At 50.2% G+C, this 17,002-nt stretch overlaps 6 protein-coding genes across 6 annotated transcripts; 2 read left to right on the top strand and 4 right to left on the bottom strand.

The window, feature by feature from the left end:
- Window positions 1-3,140: 3,140 nt before the first annotated feature.
- On the bottom strand, window positions 3,141-3,653 carry J4E82_002967 (uncharacterized protein; the record flags this gene model as incomplete). Its single annotated transcript, XM_051729260.1, has 1 exon — window positions 3,141-3,653. One exon carries the CDS (start codon window positions 3,651-3,653, stop codon window positions 3,141-3,143), a length of 513 nt encoding a protein of 170 aa, XP_051590975.1.
- Window positions 3,654-6,817: 3,164 nt separating this feature from the next.
- On the top strand, window positions 6,818-7,307 carry J4E82_002966 (uncharacterized protein; the record flags this gene model as incomplete). Its single annotated transcript, XM_051729259.1, has 3 exons — window positions 6,818-6,952; window positions 7,029-7,188; window positions 7,249-7,307. The coding sequence occupies 3 exons, from the start codon at window positions 6,818-6,820 to the stop codon at window positions 7,305-7,307; spliced, it is 354 nt and encodes a 117-aa protein (XP_051590974.1).
- A 1,160-nt stretch (window positions 7,308-8,467) lies between these two features.
- On the top strand, window positions 8,468-9,817 carry J4E82_002965 (uncharacterized protein; the record flags this gene model as incomplete). Its single annotated transcript, XM_051729258.1, has 1 exon — window positions 8,468-9,817. One exon carries the CDS (start codon window positions 8,468-8,470, stop codon window positions 9,815-9,817), a length of 1,350 nt encoding a protein of 449 aa, XP_051590973.1.
- A 138-nt stretch (window positions 9,818-9,955) lies between these two features.
- Window positions 9,956-10,540, bottom strand: J4E82_002964 (uncharacterized protein; the record flags this gene model as incomplete). Its single annotated transcript, XM_051729257.1, has 1 exon — window positions 9,956-10,540. The coding sequence occupies one exon, from the start codon at window positions 10,538-10,540 to the stop codon at window positions 9,956-9,958; it is 585 nt and encodes a 194-aa protein (XP_051590972.1).
- Window positions 10,541-11,235: 695 nt separating this feature from the next.
- J4E82_002963 (uncharacterized protein) lies at window positions 11,236-14,783 on the bottom strand (the record flags this gene model as incomplete). Its single annotated transcript, XM_051729256.1, has 6 exons — window positions 11,236-13,146; window positions 13,555-13,631; window positions 13,680-14,475; window positions 14,526-14,538; window positions 14,588-14,693; window positions 14,741-14,783. The coding sequence occupies 6 exons, from the start codon at window positions 14,781-14,783 to the stop codon at window positions 11,236-11,238; spliced, it is 2,946 nt and encodes a 981-aa protein (XP_051590971.1).
- Window positions 14,784-15,084: 301 nt separating this feature from the next.
- On the bottom strand, window positions 15,085-15,849 carry J4E82_002962 (uncharacterized protein; the record flags this gene model as incomplete). Its single annotated transcript, XM_051729255.1, has 3 exons — window positions 15,085-15,144; window positions 15,192-15,677; window positions 15,727-15,849. 3 exons carry the CDS (start codon window positions 15,847-15,849, stop codon window positions 15,085-15,087), a joined length of 669 nt encoding a protein of 222 aa, XP_051590970.1.
- Window positions 15,850-17,002: the final 1,153 nt, after the last annotated feature.

Raw genomic sequence — 17,002 nt, 5'->3', positions numbered from 1 at the left:
TGTTCGGCTTCCCGGTCAATTCGGCATCGGAAGAAGCGCCACGTTTTTTGTGACGGAAGGATGCCCACGAGCGAGCCAGCATCACGGCATCCCGACAAACTGGATAGAAGGATTTGCAGCAACACAACAGCGAAAACCCCTGAGGCTATCTATGGACTCCGATTACGATCGGTACCCAGCGCAATGGAAACAGGCGATGGACACTTTGTCAAACTAGGAAATTACGCGATACAGGAACACAAGGCTAACCGGCAGGCATATTCGATCGTACAGCGTAGGTGCAGTATCGCTGTCGACTGTGGAGCCAGGCGATTGGTGCGTTCCTCGAAAACGGAGAATGCGACGCACGCTGAAGGACGACGCCGGCAGTAGCTATCACAATACAATACGACGCATCCACACCACCAGCATTGCACACATCGCCGAGGTTCGTCTTTCACATGAAGGCACACACATCACCGACCCGAAAGCTCTACGCGCCCACCTCGCAGCATATCAACTTGGATCGACAAACGACTGCAAGAATATCTGCAGCTTCGCTTTCCTTATACACAGCCCCAAAAATAGGACCCCAAACCATACCGATCTGCCATCCTTCAAACAAGCGCGACAAGCGCTTGTAGGGCTGACTGAGCCATAACGTCAGCGCATTCACCCGATTTGGTATCTCCGCGTTGCTGTTCAGCTGAGCTCGCTCATTGGCCAGACTTGCAGTAGTACAGATGTATTTTGGGACATATGTCAGCTGCAAGATATCTGCCTATCTAGGACTTATTTGGCAAGATTCAAGTCAGATGAAGAGCCGATTGGGGTTATTTTGGGGTCTGAACATTACCCAACTGGGTAGTCACATGTGGATTAGGAAGCCATGTGTACTCGGTGTTTGGAATAATAGATCAGTCCATCAGCCTAGGTATAGGACCCACTAACGCCCTCGGACATAGATTTGTGACCGCGTCTGCCTACCTGGATCCGACGTAGCAATCATCTTCAGAAAGCTACATCCCCGACGGCTAGATACAATAGCCCGACGCACATCACTAGCCACACCACAGCCTCACCTACGATACCTTCCGCCACGTTACTCAGATTCTAGGCTACGAGGCTCGTCGCCGACCATGTTTGTCGTGCCCGAGACTGAAATGAGTACGCTTCCGCCTTCCGAGTAGTTGCACGATGACGCCTATGGGATCTGCAATGCCACAGCACGCGTGCCGCAAGGCTAGGGACGAGAAATATAGTTCCTTAGAACGTAGGACAACATCTATAATCTTGCCAGGTACCCTGTGTAGCATGCTACGTAGCTTACTGTTCTAGGTTTCATGCACTGCCTGACCGATATCAGTCGTCCGATACGCACGACAAGGCATCAGGGGTCATTGATGCAGTTTCGACTCATGGTCCGTATTCAGACCGCGAGTTAGACACTTTGCCAAGGTTTTTATCGATTTCTAATATATCGGTATTAGCAATCGTGATGTTGGCTCGGAGCGACCGACCCGCACTTGACATGCAGCCTCGTGCTCTCGGGTAAGGCTGACCGATCGGCATTCGATCTACAACTCTTCTACTGAATGCAGAACGAGGCTGACCACACCTCAATAACGTGGGATACGCGGGCAGCAGCTTTAGATTCACGACGACGACGTTGGTAATGCACGAATGTCAAGATACGTAATCTCTTTGATGCTTCTCGGAGAGACCGAGAACGAGTCGCGTTCGTCGCGGTATCATTCCCACGAATCGGAAATAAAGCTACAGTATACATAAGAGAACGCAATTTGTAGAACATTCATGTGGATGAATGAAGATGAAAGAGAAACTAGTCTAGTCATGATTCGTCAACCTGCCTTTACCCATTTCGAGCTGTCGGGAAACGTTCTACTTTCCTGTCCCGTTTGTCGGAAAACGACGCTCTACCTTGTTATCGAACTTGCCGGTCTTGCTCAGCAGCCTCCTTGCACTCTGGATCCTCGAAAGAAAAGACTTTGATTTATGCCGCTGGCTAGCATCAGAATCGAGACACATCTCAAGATATGTACGCAACTCGGATGTGTATTCAGCAAATCCTGGATGACGAGTTTGATACAAGAAGCCCGCAGCGAAGATATCTTTATAGGGACGGTTCGTCATACAATACATAAGCGAAACGATTAATCCAATCTGGTACATGTCAGCCGCTTCGGTTGGTAGAGCGCCTTCTGGAGGCTCATAATCACCAGATATAGCCGGCAGACTCCACCAGGGTTTGGGTTGCGCTGCCATTTCGCTGTCGGTGATGGAGCAGCCGAAATCTGCGAGTTTGATGCGTACTGGGTAGTCATATGGTGACTGCTTGGAACAACCATCGAACTCGTATGGTGAGGTTGGTATGGCGAGAGTACAAAATATATTGGATGGAATTATGTCACGGTGGGAAACAGCATCCCATGTACTAGGTAGAGCGTTGTCAGGTCCATGGTGGAAGTATTTCACTGCAGAAACGAGGGATTCGAAGACTTACCATACAAAATCTTCGGGTATGAGCTCTTCGTTTTGGTTGCAGCGCGTGATGGCATCTAATAGAGTTTTCTTGTCACAGTATTCCGTTACTAGGTAGGGTGTAGCGTGGCGCTCCGTAACTGTGCATGGTAGATGCGCGTCGAAGAAAGAGATTATGTTAGGATGGGATAGTGTTACACGGGGTTAGGCTATACTTCTCTAGGCTCGGTCCGTACTAAGGCGAGGTAGACTAAAGCGGTAGTCCGTGAGGTATCGTATGGAATGATCAGGTGGAAAAGAGTTATCGTTGTAACCAAAGGATAAACAATACCAATTCTATGATAGAATAACTAGTTGACAATCTGTGTGAGAGATGAACTATTTGAGTTGACCACAACGAGTGTAATAATGAAATCCGTCCATCCTATATACCCATTGCAATCTGTCCTTGCCATCATCGGTTTGACCTGCCATCACTGATGGTTGTCCCCACCTCTGATGGTTGCCTTCACTTACATGTCCTGCCATCACTGATGGCTTCGTCTTGGCGTGATGGCACGTCACGTGACCCTAGCCCCGCTATGGATCAGCGACCTTCCATCGTGGCTGTCCCGATGGTCTTCCCTCATGCGACCTGCACGAAAGGAAGCAACTCCTTGTTACCTTGTAACAGATAGGCGGCGTAGAATGCCAATCTCTCGACTCGAACGACCGGGATCCAGGGCTTCTGAGGTCAGGAGCTTCATAATACATTTGTCGCCATTCAGTTTATCGAGGACGAAGAGAATGCCCTGATTACACGAACCCTTGACTTCTGTAAGTTGAGACGTGATGACCCACCGACCATCAACGGTTTGTCCCACAGCGAACTTGTCGCCAGTACATTCCTTGTTCTGGAACTGTAGTAGCCACCTTTTAGCATTTTCACGATCATCCCATGTTTTTGGTGGTTTGTTGTTGAAAACCAGTCGTATGAAATTTGCGAGACCGGGAACATCTGCAGGATCGCCCTCCGAAACTATGAGGTCTGCATGATCAAAGAATTTAGCGACTTCATCATCATTATCGTTCGTTGGAAACTTATAGATCTTCCGAAAGTGACGAAGAGTAAGCTGATCGGGTTGGTCGAGCGAGGGGTCTTCTTTGATGTGGAATTCGGCAAGGCCTAGCATGGTTTCGCAGAATGCTGAAGATTCGTCTTCGTGAGCCGCCGCGCCGATGTCTTTTCGGTCGCACTCTTGGATGCCATCGCAATCTGTGGCGTTCCTGTCTATAGACATTCCTTCCAGGCGTCTTATCAGAAAGCGAATGTATTCACGTAGATGACTACTTGGTACACGGGCTTGTTCGAGGCAGATGGAATCTTCGCGGTGCTGCTGCCAGATCTTATACAAAATGCTTCTGAACACCGTTTATGTACTCTGATGTGTGTTGTTCATTCACTTAGATGAATACCAGTAACACAATGCCGAGTGTCGTTATGGTGAGCGTTCTAGCGTTCGATTTTGACCTGTGCTCGATCACCGTAGACTTTTGGTACATGTTGTCAAAGTGGTCTATAATAACACTACGTGCTGGGAGGATGTCTAATCACTCACGACCTCTTGTTCTATTTCTCTTCATTCATCATCAAGAAGAACGTTTATCATGCACCTTTTCGTCTGTATTCTTCAATATGATATCAAAGGTAATCACTACCAGAACAATGAATATTCGTAAGGATGTTGCAACTAAACCATTCGATGAGATCATAGCAGAAGTCGAAGACGGCATACCTCACCTAACAATGTTTGGCCAGGACGACCTTAAACCCGCACCAAAACGATCACGAAAAGCCCAGAGAGTTGTGATCATACAAATTGGTTATCCGGACGCCAAAGATCATGGTTCAGTTCGGGAATGTCTTCAACTATCCGATCGCCAGACTAGGCGATTTCGGCTGCGCAACGCGGCAATTGGAAACAGAGACGATAGCCCACGAGAATTATCATTGGTCAAAAGAAATGGCATTCGTAGATAAGGAGTGCGAACCACCAGAAGATTAGTATACCACAGAAGCCGCCGGCGTATACCAGATCAGGTTGCTTATGTGCTGTGTAATACAGAACACAGTGAGTCCCTCTAGTTTCGACGAAGAAGCGATACAGCCAGCGAAATTCGACACTTCAAACTCCTTGCACTACTTGCGTGAGCTACGCCACCTCATCGACAGGTACGTGGATGGAGATGAGCAACGAAGTCGGCCCATGGTGGACATGCAGTGGATAAGATGACGTGAGTTGACAGGCCGTTTGTCAAGGCCTAGAGAATGTGCAGAAGAGCACCATTGAAGCGATTATCTCGAAAAGACAACTCAGGTGCTTAACATCTCAGGGATGGTTTTCGACAGCAAGTACCCGATGAATGATTGCATCTTATCTTGCATAACCAAGTTCTAGCTCTCACCGCCTCAGACTTTGGACCTTGTACACCCCATCACCCCCTCTTGAATCTGGCCTTGCTTGCCTAATTCCACTTCTTCGACGATCAGAACGGTGTTCAGTAACTTCGGCGACCTTGTGTTTGCACCAAGACCGAACTACCACCGAGCCAAGGATGCACTGTTCGATAGGACATCATCCGTCGCAAGGTACACGATACTTCCAATCCGATGTGTACAACAAGTGTCTTGGAGTACGCGCGTATGTGGATAGATACGCGTCCATCAGCATAACTTCCGTGTGGGTCAGGCGGGCCGTGTGGGTCTACCCCCGGAGTCAGGCCAGCGGTCCGTCGAAGGATTAGATCCTACGTTGTTATGAAACCTAAAAACCAATGAATGACGATTCTGTTCTTCTCGATAATTTACTGGAGCACAGGGTGTTCAATAGCGACCGGCGTGTTCCGTCATTGTTGCGATGTCAGAAGTGGTGATCTCGAAAAACAGAACGTACAGAATCGCGACATTGGTTGGGCACCCAGAAGAAGGAAGGGTTAGAGCGACAACCATCTTTGTTAGATCTGAACATGCTCGGATACCGCCTCGCGGGGCCGCTGGGGCCACATGGAGATAGGATCGTGGTTGCGAGGGAGCATAGATTGCGCCAGCGATGCTTTCATAGGTGGCCTGAGAGGGGCCAGTAACTCTCAGCTCGAGTCATATCACTGGCTCCAGCGCGTGGTACTCCTTCGATTTCTGACGCGTAGAGGCGAATGCATACTCGTCGTTGCCGTCCGATGATCAAATCTCATCGGAAAGCTACCAACTCACTCCTTCCCCTAACATCCTTCTCTCCCAACGATTTCGCTCCGCGAAGACTGTATGCGGTACAGCGCTGCAGCCCCGTCAATTCTATCAACGAGACATAGCTTTTTTGGTTCCTGGAGGCCTTGTTGTCGGCGATCGCAATCATACGTACAAGAGCCTCCACAAGTAAGTGGAACACCGTCAGTATAGAGTCCGCCGCGAGGCTGGGGCTAAGGATCGACTACCCGCCGCTAGCGCCGCCACCCGTGCGGTACAACCTCGGGAACCATTGATAGCTCTCTATTCCTTCATTACTTGTTGCGATTCAGTCCGCAGCATCAAATTTGCCGTTGCTTGGTCTGTAACAAAAACACCCGGTATCTGTACAAGGTGGAGTGACTGCTGAATTCAATATATGTCCATAGCATTCTTCCACAGAATCATCTTCAATGATTATAGTGTTGCACAGGAGACACAAGTACATTGCCGCTGATGAGCAGTTACAGCCCCAATGTCGTACACAAGGATATGATGCTATCATTATCGTCATCTTGCTGGGACTTCCAAGATTAGGCGTTCTGTCTGTGACGCCTCGGTGTGGAATCTACCATCAAGCGAACACCATCATGGACGCGATCAGCAAATGTTGAACGTGAAGAAAGACTCTACAATAGCTAAAGGCCAAGATAACTGCAGCAGGATGACTTTCTTTGTCCTCTTTCCGGCAGTGACTTGTTGATCCGCGTGGTCCACTGTCACTTCAACTCCACCATTGGGTGCCTTACGATACTGGCAGCGACCTCCCGCACGGAAGACGCCTTAGGCCACCGAGTACTTGACCCTCCTTCAACGTAGTGCAACAACTTTGGGTGAGAGGCTCCGCTGCTGCTTGCCTGAAGACGTCGGAGTGCTGATCGCAAGCCTTCGCGTCGTGGAAGCAGCTGCGCTCTTGATTCTCGAAATTACACCAATACAGCATGACACGGCAGGCCTGCAAAATGTATAAGTATCAGCCTTTTCTCTCTTCGAATGCTCATCACCCAACACAACCTACAAACGTCCAACACATCATCACTCCACTTCCACTTCCACTCCAGACACTTTATCAGTATGTCTCTCCAGCCCCTCTGGCTCTTGCCTGTAGCTGATCCGATGTCTCAGAACTCCAAAATGCAGTTCACTCTTGCCTCCGTCATGATCATTGCTGCCGCTCTCGCACCGGCAGTCAGCGCTTTCTCCGTTACCGTAAGCGTCTTTTTCAGAATCTCGATAGCTCCTCTTCTTTGCGCATAACCTCTGCTGACTTGATATTCTCATCTAGAACTGTGAGACCGGACAATACAAGAACTACGGCGCAAACGGAAACAGTGGCTGCAAGGGTTTCACCACTGGTAACAGGGTTGCCTACGACAGCAACAAGGGTCTCACCCTAAGGGTCTTTGGATCGACCGACTGCCAGGGTGATGCTATCAAGGAGATCTGTAAGTCTCTATTTACCAAAGCGATACAAAACATAGGCTGACTCTGAAACTCCTTTGTAGCTCAGCAGAACACTTGTGTCGACGTTGGCTTCAACGGACTGTCCGTCGAGGTCTTCTAGATCTGGAGAAGCGTCTCTACTAGCGAGAATGAAGGGGAGTATCATGTTTCCAGATAGGGAAGAGACTCGGAGGCGACGCTATCCAACATAGCCTAGCCATCCACCGTGTATCTTAGCTATCCGGACTACTATAGAATGGTCATTCGTTCATTTACATATCCGCCCTAGTCTTTCCAGTGATCCCTTTCGACAGACGTTTCTTTGCTTCTACTTTGGCGTCCACAGCCTGGCTTTGATGCGGTGACTTCCGACAAGCAAACTGCGAAAAGAACTTACACCCGCGTTTGCAGCTAACAGTTGTTCCATCTCTGCACCACTCGTTGTGCGAAAGTGCTAGAACATTCTTGAGGTTGCGCTTTACTGATCAAGGACTCCACAAGTCATGCAACGCAGGTGGCGCACTCAGGCCAGAGCTGCACGGCGCGATTGTTATGCGACTGTTTAGACCGCCTGGTCAATGGATACCGCTATTCAATACAACACGCCATCGCAATAGCTAGTCGTTTGGTGTTGAGAGCTCGGGGTCTTGCGCTGGAGTGTTGTTTTGCGAGTGCATGCTAGCAGTCTAGACTTTCGTTGGCGTTCATTCGAGGCGACCACAGAAGCCGGTACATATGCCTAGGTGTCTCCGATGTCCGAATTGTGAATAAGGCATCTTGATGGAAGTCGTTGTAGCTGGCAGACACGTGACAATCGCATCATTATCGGGCCGATACTGTAGGTTCCTGAAGGATCTGTGACACGGGAATAACACTTAACGTTAACACACGGCGCTGCCCAGGGCCATTTCCTGACCCCACAAACAGCTCATTCATCGAATAGCCTAACTCGATCTCCAGGCACCCCAATAAAAGGCCGATCTAGACCTGTGTTTCGCCTACATCTGCCGAGGTATCGCTGCCGAGCCTAGCTTGTAGCGTACCTCGATGACGTTATTATGGATCGTTACCGGACGAGCCCGTGGTCGTCATTGTTTAGCAACCATTCCATATAACCGCTTAGAAATGCGAAAAAGTTGAAGCACTAACACATTACTTATAGACCTTTGTTGATCGCGCATTCAATCTCAGCATATTCTCCAACACACATCTTGCAAACCTTGATTTCATTTACTCACGACATCTCTTTTTTGTTAGATACCCATTCAAATTTCAGCAAACATGGCACCGCGACGATACGAAGCAGAGAAGGTAGACCCCGCGCCATTGGGCAAGCCTCTCGACTTTGCTTTCTCCAAGAAGACTGCTCAGAACCGATTTCTCAAGGGTGCTATGACCGAGCGTCTATCATCATGGGATCCCCAAAACCTCGAAGCTCGTGGTGTCCCGTCCAAGAACCTAGTCAACGTTTACCGAAGATGGGGTGAGGGTGAATTTGGTGTCATCCTGACCGGTAACATCATGATCGAGTACGACCACCTAGAAGCTGCCGGCAACCCCATCATTCCCCGTGGCTCAAAGTACGAGGGTGAGCGGTTCGAGATGTTCAAGGAACTTGCAACTCAGTCGAAGAAGCACGGTTCTTTGATTGTTGGACAAGTCAGCCACCCTGGTCGTCAGGTAGCCGACAACATCCAGAAGAATCCCATCTCCGCATCCGATGTACAGTTGGAAGGCAACGTCATGGGCATGACCTTTGCTAAGCCCCGCGCCGCAACCGACGAGGACATCAAGAACGTCATCGAAGGTTTCGCTCACGCAGCCGAGTACCTAGAGAAGGCTGGATACGACGGTATTCAACTCCACGGTGCTCACGGCTACCTACTTGCGCAGTTCCTTTCCCCAACAACCAACAAGCGCACCGACAAGTACGGCGGATCCCTCGAGAACCGTGCCCGCATCGTCACCGAGATCGGCCAGGAAGTACGCAAGCGCACATCATCCAACTTCGTGCTTGGCATCAAGTTGAACTCTGTTGAGTTCCAAGACAAGGGTTTCGGCACCGAGGAGGCTGCGACTTTGTGCAAGTTGCTTGAGGACAACAGCTTCGACTTCGTCGAGCTGTCTGGTGGTACATACGAGAAGCTTGCTTTCGGTCACCAGCGCGAGTCAACTAAGAAGCGAGAAGCCTTCTTCCTCGAATTCGCCGAGAAGATCACACCTTCGCTCTCCAAAACCAAGACCTACATTACTGGTGGCTTGAAGAGTGCTGCCGCCATGGTGGACGCATTGAAAACTGTCGATGGTGTCGGACTTGCCCGCCCAGTGTGCTTGGAGCCCGAGTTGCCTCGCCAGATCATCAACGGCGAGGTTCATGCTGCGATCGACCAATTGACCGACGACAACGACTTCGGTATGACCAACGTCGCGGCTGGCACACAAATCAGGCAATTGGGCAAGGACCACCAGCCTATTGACCTGAGTGACGAGAAGAACTTTGAGGCGTTCAAGAAGGACATGGGTACTTGGGCTCAAGGCTTCTCAGACGACAAGACCGGAAGCAAGTACGGATACGCCGACATCGAGAGTGTTCAGCCCACTCCTTACGGCTCCGCTGCACCTGCCTCATAAACGTAGGTTGCATCAATAATGTGTAAATAAATAGATGAAATAGAAACGAACTGAACGACCAAGATCAATAAGTTGCTGTGTCCATTGCAAGTCAAACACCCAAGTCCACTACTAGCAATCCATTCAGGACTGCATCGCCTACTCCGGAGTCGGAGTGATAGGTCTTTCATGATACTCCTGTTCAAGAATCTCCCTAATAACCTCAACTCTCCATCTCTGCGTCTTCCTCCCCTCGTCTTTCTCACTCAACACAACCTCCCTCCTATCCTCCCTCTCGCCAACATCCAAGACTTTCAACACACCACTCGCTTCATTCCCAATCCACCACGTACCATCTTCCCACTGTCCGACACTCCAGTCCAGCGCATTTGCTGTATCAGTAGCGTCCGCCCGCCTCAGCACCGCTTTCGACGTGTCATCTTCGTAGACATCGAGTTGCCGGTTTGGCCCCAGCCACCATGTTCGGATGCGGTAGGTGTTGGAGGTGGAGGTCGTATCTCTTGATGGCTCGCTGGCTTGGGGAGGGAAATGAGGTGTACCTGAAGGGGTGAATGACCAGTATTGGCCAGAGTAGTACCCTTCGCGAGTTAGTTTGAGGAGACCGGTACTGTTTTGTCTGCCGGCATCATTTATGACGTCGAGGGTGGGGTTTGAGGGGTTCGAAGTGTTTGTTATGCGGTGGAAGTGGTGTGGAGAGAAGGGCGGTTGTGATGGGGTTGTCATTTTGGATGGCAGTGGAAGATGGTGATGAGAACAATGGTTGGTGACGAATTGAGAGAAAGTGAAGACATTTGGAGCATCGTGAGTTTTATGCTTGAAGTATGATGATAGCTAAAGATCTGTTGAGTGAACTTGGAACTTTCAGGTGGTCATTTGCTTAACAGATCGTATTTGCCGTCCTGTGGCGTTTAGCACGAGACATACAAAACGCATAGAACATTGCCCTATCACAAGGTTACAAACAAGCCAAGAAAACGACCGATTGGGGTATTGGATAAACTTTTCAGGCAGCCAGGGACAAGATCAGGGGAGTGCGTCGATCACTTGACCAGCTGACTGTCAGCCACTAGGCAAGGACCTCATTAGTGTCCCAATTGCGGCTGTTCATGTATTTTGTTGGGACATATGGGGATGTTCGTGACCCGACAGCATAATTGTTGAGGCCGTGACGAAACGAAAGAACAGGGAGAAGATAATGGAAGATGGTTGAGAATACATAAGATGACGTCATGCTCGATCATTGAATAGAATTATTTGTCTTCACAGTCAGACTGTGGCAGTTATTCTCGATAACACATGCCATGACTAGGCTCATCTCCAAAGACATTGCGATATGAATATAGTCGATATGTTCGCATGTATAATCTCAAGGAAACCCGCAGTACGACTCTTCGTAATCGAGAATCAATCCATTCCTACTAGTCTTCCGTCCCATCCTGGTTCTTGCCGTCATACAGGATCTTCCTTGGCTCTTTCTTCAGTCCATCCCACATCTCTTTACTGTAGTAACCAAAGCAAACATCACAATCCCCGCATTTCCCGCAGCCTTGAGGTTCCCTGCGGCCGGTATACACATTGAAGACCCAATCCTCCGGTCTCTCACCCCATGGTCCAGTCTTGAGGTCGTACTTGTCAGGCGCCTCAGGAAACTCGATCTGGTGGATTGGCTTGTTCCGATTTGTGAGTGTGTGGAGATCGACGCCACGCTTCCTTGCTGTTTCGATCGCGCGGCGGAACCAGATCTTATCCTTTTCCATGGGTTGAGATGGGCTCTTTATTCCACTCAAGTTTGCGCTGTGCTTCTCTACATCTTCCAAGTACATGGCTAGTGTGCAAGACTCGGGTCCGAGGGCAGCTATCACCGCATCTTCAAAGCCTTGTTCCTCAGTCGGTTCCCATTGAACGTAAAAGTTACCAAGCGACCCCCAAAGAACTATTACCTCGTACTGCTGCACACATTCGAAAAAAGTGCGTTCGGCAAGCGCTCCATCGCTTTCCCACTCTTCTCTATCGCATTTTATATTGTAGAGGGCTTCGAGTTCAAAATCTGCAATGTCCATGCAGACATGCTTCAAAGCTCTGTGATCGTTGAGCTCTTCCGGACGGAAGGCGCCGCAGCGATAGCCATGAATACTACCATTAGAGCCATAGCCGTAGAACATCAGGCTTTCGAGCGACTGTCCTTGACAGCTGCCTAGACTGCCGACCCAATTGTCGGCGTGTTCAAGTAATGCATCGCCGGCGCGAAAACAGGCTGTTTGGAGGGCTGACGGGGCGGCCACAAGAGCATTGAGAGGCTCGCTGTTTAGCTCGCCGCAATTGTCCAGGAAAAGATGTTTGATGCTGGAAGCTCCGGCTGGTACTAACACTTCCCAAGATACATCATCGTCACTGGTGTCCTCGAGGTCTTTGTAATATAACCTTTCCAGGTGAGGTAGACGCAGGAATTGTACCAGTATCCCTATGCTGTTCAGAGGCTCTGTGTTAGGATGGAAGGCATCGTCCATCCAGGTCCCTGAAGGTAGGCCGACCGCGGCTGATTGTAGGTTTTGTAGTCCCGGGCCCCAAGAAGTCTTCTTGTTATGAGAATCGTTTATGAAGGTGTCAAGCCATCCAAGACAAGAACATGTTTCGACCTCGTGACGTGCTGGCAAGACAAACTTGACATCTCGAAGTCTCGGACAATGAACAATAAGGAGGGCTTTTAGGTAAGTATCATGCCCGTCCAGGATTTGCGTACGTGCTTCATCGATACGCCGGGGTAGAAGACGACCCTGTCCCTGCTCCAGTCGCTCTAAATAATCGTCGATTTCGCCAGGTATGAATTCCCACGCTATCGGCGACTGCATACTCTGATCGACGGGTGTTTCAAAATCGAGCGTTTTCCACATGTCCCATCCTCTGCGGTCGTACCAGACTTCTAAGGATCGAACGTGCCATGCTAGAATAGGGTCACCGTATCCAAATGCGCTTCGAAGGAGAGTGGGAATCGTAGCGGGGTCAATATCAGACGCAACACCGTATTTCAGCTGGGCGTCGCGATGGCGCTTGAACACGTCCGTGGAACATGCGTATAAATGTTTGCAGGAACATGCGAAGTCGATATGGGATGCGGGGGGTATAAAATCGATTATACGATGAACGAGTTCAGTCGCAAGATTGGTGAGAAAACATGTATCGTCGGTATTGACTGTGTGCACGTCGCTCAGGTTGGATGGATGTGAAGGCAGTGAGGCGGTGAAAGGAGCTTTAGCTAGTTCGTCCATGTTGCAGTATGGAAGATCTACGCGAGTAAACCTATCTCGCTCGAAGACACGAGCATAGACATACTTTATACTGTCGTGAAAAGGTAACACGAAGCACGAGGCGTAGTCTGGAAGTGGTGCCCGTAGCTCGAAGTTCTAGGCGCCCTTCTGTTGCCTTCGGCTAATGGCATGCTAATTTCCGCCAGCGCTTCCAGCCGCGTTTTGTAGCTTGCACACGAGTAATGCGACCCTTATGAATGCCGGATTAGCAAGTTGTTGAAGCACGTCACCACAAGACCATGGAAGTACTTCTACGGTGGACAACGACGTGAAAGTGTGTTGAAAGTTGAGCTCTCGCGAGAAATGGTATCTAGTTCGTGACTCGTAAGCGTGGTGCGGGTACCAAGGTCAATTTGCTATGCGCTGTAGGAGCTGATGAAGTACTGAGTGAATGTCAGCGTGGTGGATGAGAGCATGAGAAGTGCAACGTACCGTCAAGACTGACTCGTCCTCGCCATTATCGTTGGGCAAGTACACGTAGAGAATGAGTGCATGCTCGTGACAGAAGCCTTTTGGAGTATTAGCATGCTGGTAGAAGTGGGCTTCGTGAAACTTACAAGCAATGACCCGTCCGCCCAGTCTGCCCACACTCATGACCTTGCCCCAATCCCGCCCGTCAATCCTCACTGTGGCCCACCCTTCTTCGCTACGCCCATCGGCCGACCCTAGCTGCTTCATACGCGTGCTTGGGTGTTCAGCAACGCCGTCCTCGCCGCCAGCGACGTGGCCAGGGTCTAGTTCCGGGTTGCTGAGATCGGTCCAGATGGAAGATATGTTCATGGCGTCAGATCTGATGCTTATCTTGAGGCATCCGTGCATATTGGCCGAGACATCTAGGCGGGTTCTCGCTGCGGTCGTCGCACTACTTGCTTTGGTGGTGTCTGCCAGCGCTAGTTTGGTGAACCTGTCGCTGATGCTTTTCAGTTGCATCAAGGGCGGCAGTATGATGTGCACGTCCGGCTCCCTGCAGACAGGCTCATGCAGATGGGCTACCGTATCCGGAGCAAGCACACGTATAGGTATCTCTTGCGTGATGATGGTCTCGCGGTTGCCTCCACCGAATTCGTTGTCGAAGGCGGCATCGAAGCCATCGTCATCGTCGTCGCCGTACTCATCGTCGTCGTCATCCTCATTGGTTGAAGTAGTAGGGAAGGCGCTATACGTGTTCGAGGACGGGGTAGTGGTGACGGTAAGAGCGAGCACGGGCAGGTTGTCCTTCTTGGTGAGGCGTATCTGGGCCGACGTGGCATTGAAGGCCGATTTGAGGGCGCGATTCAGCGACGCGAGCGGAACTTCGAGGTTGATGACATTATCTGCAGCCGACTGCACGCTGATGCTCTCAAAGATGGAGTCCTGCGCGGCGCGTTAACCTCCACACGGCCAAGACGAGACGATATGCTTACAATTGAGAGCACACTACACTTGGTTAGAACGAGCGACACCAAGATACGAAGCGTCTACTCACGCCCATACTTGTGTGCCCTGCTCTGGTATGATGGTGAAGCATACCTGCTCCTCGCTGAGCTTCACCCACGCGAGCGGGCCGAGCGAATTGAGCGACGCTGTAAGCTCTACACGGTGTCAGCTGCCATCTCACGTATGAGGCACGTGTACCTGCTCGTAAAGGTTGTAATGTTCTGTATTGACGCCTTGAAGCGCATCTTTGCGTTGTCGTCGCACAATGCAGACGGGATGTCGCGACGCGTCGAGAAATGTGGAGGGGAAAGCCGCCCAAGCGAACGTCATCGCTGCTGCTTCACCAACGCCATCATCAGCATCATCATCATCATCACGTCTTCTTCTATCATCGTCATCGCGGATTAGTACTTCGATATCGCATGCATTTCTCCAGGCCTAGAAACATAATATGTACATGGCATATTCTCAACCCGTCTATTCGCCACTATGTACGGCGATACAGCGATACAGCAACGTCTAGTTCATCTCTCGGCCATGGTCTCCCTAAACCGTCTGTCTCTGCACCGAGATACCAGTGCTTGATATTGTCGTCTTCGAATACATCTGCCCAAACATTAGCCGAAGTACACGAAGTAACACGCACGACTAACCTGTCCACTGGTTCCTTGTATCTCATATCTTCCTGCGCCTGAGATCGGAACGCTCACGCCGCTCTTGGTCGTCGCAGTCACCGCAGTGAATGATACCGTCCCGAAGTTTGGTGTGGCCACCAGCTGACCTGGAATTACTTGATATGCCTGGACGAACCAGTCTGCCGCAAGAGCAGTTAAAGCGGATGGGTCCACGCCGGAAGGGGCTGCGAATGTCTGTGTCGTTCTTTTGTTCTGTGTCTTATTCTCGATGGTCACTGTACCCCCAGCGGTAGCCATGTTGACAGTTACAGTGATTGAGTTACCGTTTGCAACAGGAACAGTCGAAGTGGTGTCTGTCACTGGACCAGGAAAGTACGCAGAGAAGCTCTTGAGGGTACTGTTATAAACAATACCACCAGCAAGGACGTTATCCTGCTCAAGTGTGTCACCAATGCCTACCCAGATCGAGAGTCGATTGGTGCCTGACAGGTTCGGCACTGTAAACTGTACATGTAGTTGGTACACAATCACATACAGCATGGGAGCAACTCACAGTCCCTGTGACGGTCGCAAACAAGTCGCCTGCTGGTGCTTTGAGAACAGCACCACCCCGATTCAAGTCAAACGCGGCAGATGCGGCCGACACGCAGCATGCCAGGAGAGCAGCGGTTCTCATGGCTAACTCAGAGCTGTCCAGTAAGGAGAAAAAATGTCGTGTAACAAGCTGTCCAATGAAAAAGAGATGGGAAGGCTTCTAAAGTCGAGCAGCAGAAGAATTCGGTATTCCAGAAGGATATCTGAGATCTCAGAGGCTCTAGCTGACAGCACCACATGGACTATATTACTTTCAAGGAAGCGTACCCGGTTGATCAAGTCTCCCACCTTGCGATCAGATCCATTCTACTCAAACAGCCTGTTCTTTTGACCTGCCGTTCGCCCAAGCCATGCAAGTACCCTCCTTTGTCGTCGTTCACTTTCCTCAGCTGGGCGCCCTGTAATGGTCCAATGAGCATGCGCAAATCATCTATAACGTGCCAAGAATCCCGTGCGAGTGGCATGCATTGATGAGGTACGGGGCCTGAACAATTAAAAGAATTGGGGATACTGGTACCCCACAACTTGGCGTGGCGGCAAATGGGATAGATTGAGGCTCGTGGAACCTTGTCTCAACGTCCACGAACATCATCCAGCCAAAATACCAAACAACCAGTCATCGCTTCCTTGCCACGTGGGGTGTCGTTGTACAAGTGGGGCGTTACATGTTCCGCTATCCATCGATGCAACTGCCGACGAGATGTCAAGACTTGCGATATTCGACAAATCTCGGAGATCAACATCACTGGAGCTGTCCGGGCTCGAGGAGGGGTCATTTCCAATCACAGTAGCTTTGTTGCCGACTAAATGCGTCACGTTCATCATCGTAATGAGACTGTGCGAATTGCCCCAGCCGATCACGAAGTGCACTCGATGCCACCAGAAGTACCATGACTGGCATGGTTGCCCGATACGATAGGAGGAATAGGCATGAGTGGATGATGAGCAATCGGGAATGACAATTAAGAGACGTTGATATGTATCGAACCCATCCATGCGATGCCAGCATGTATCCGCGTCCAACTCAAGGATCCATAATTGCCCTAGCTCCATCCCAACACGAGATAATGCCCATTTTGATTTCTACCAAGACCGGATTATGCCTTTGCGACACAGCATACCCGCTCGGCGTTACCACCCCTGATCCCGGTGACATCGTATGCATATCTCACGCGGCTGTATAAGACGTGCTATACTCTGCGCACAGCTGTACTTTCATTTTGCTATCTTCCCTT

The sequence above is a fragment of the Alternaria postmessia genome (genome assembly GCF_024291825.1).
Source record: "Alternaria postmessia strain BMP 2775 chromosome Unknown scaffold_12, whole genome shotgun sequence".
Lineage (NCBI taxonomy): Eukaryota > Fungi > Ascomycota > Dothideomycetes > Pleosporales > Pleosporaceae > Alternaria > Alternaria postmessia.
The sequence above is the reverse complement of the archived record's forward strand: the minus strand, read 5'-3'. Positions and strand labels throughout refer to the sequence as shown.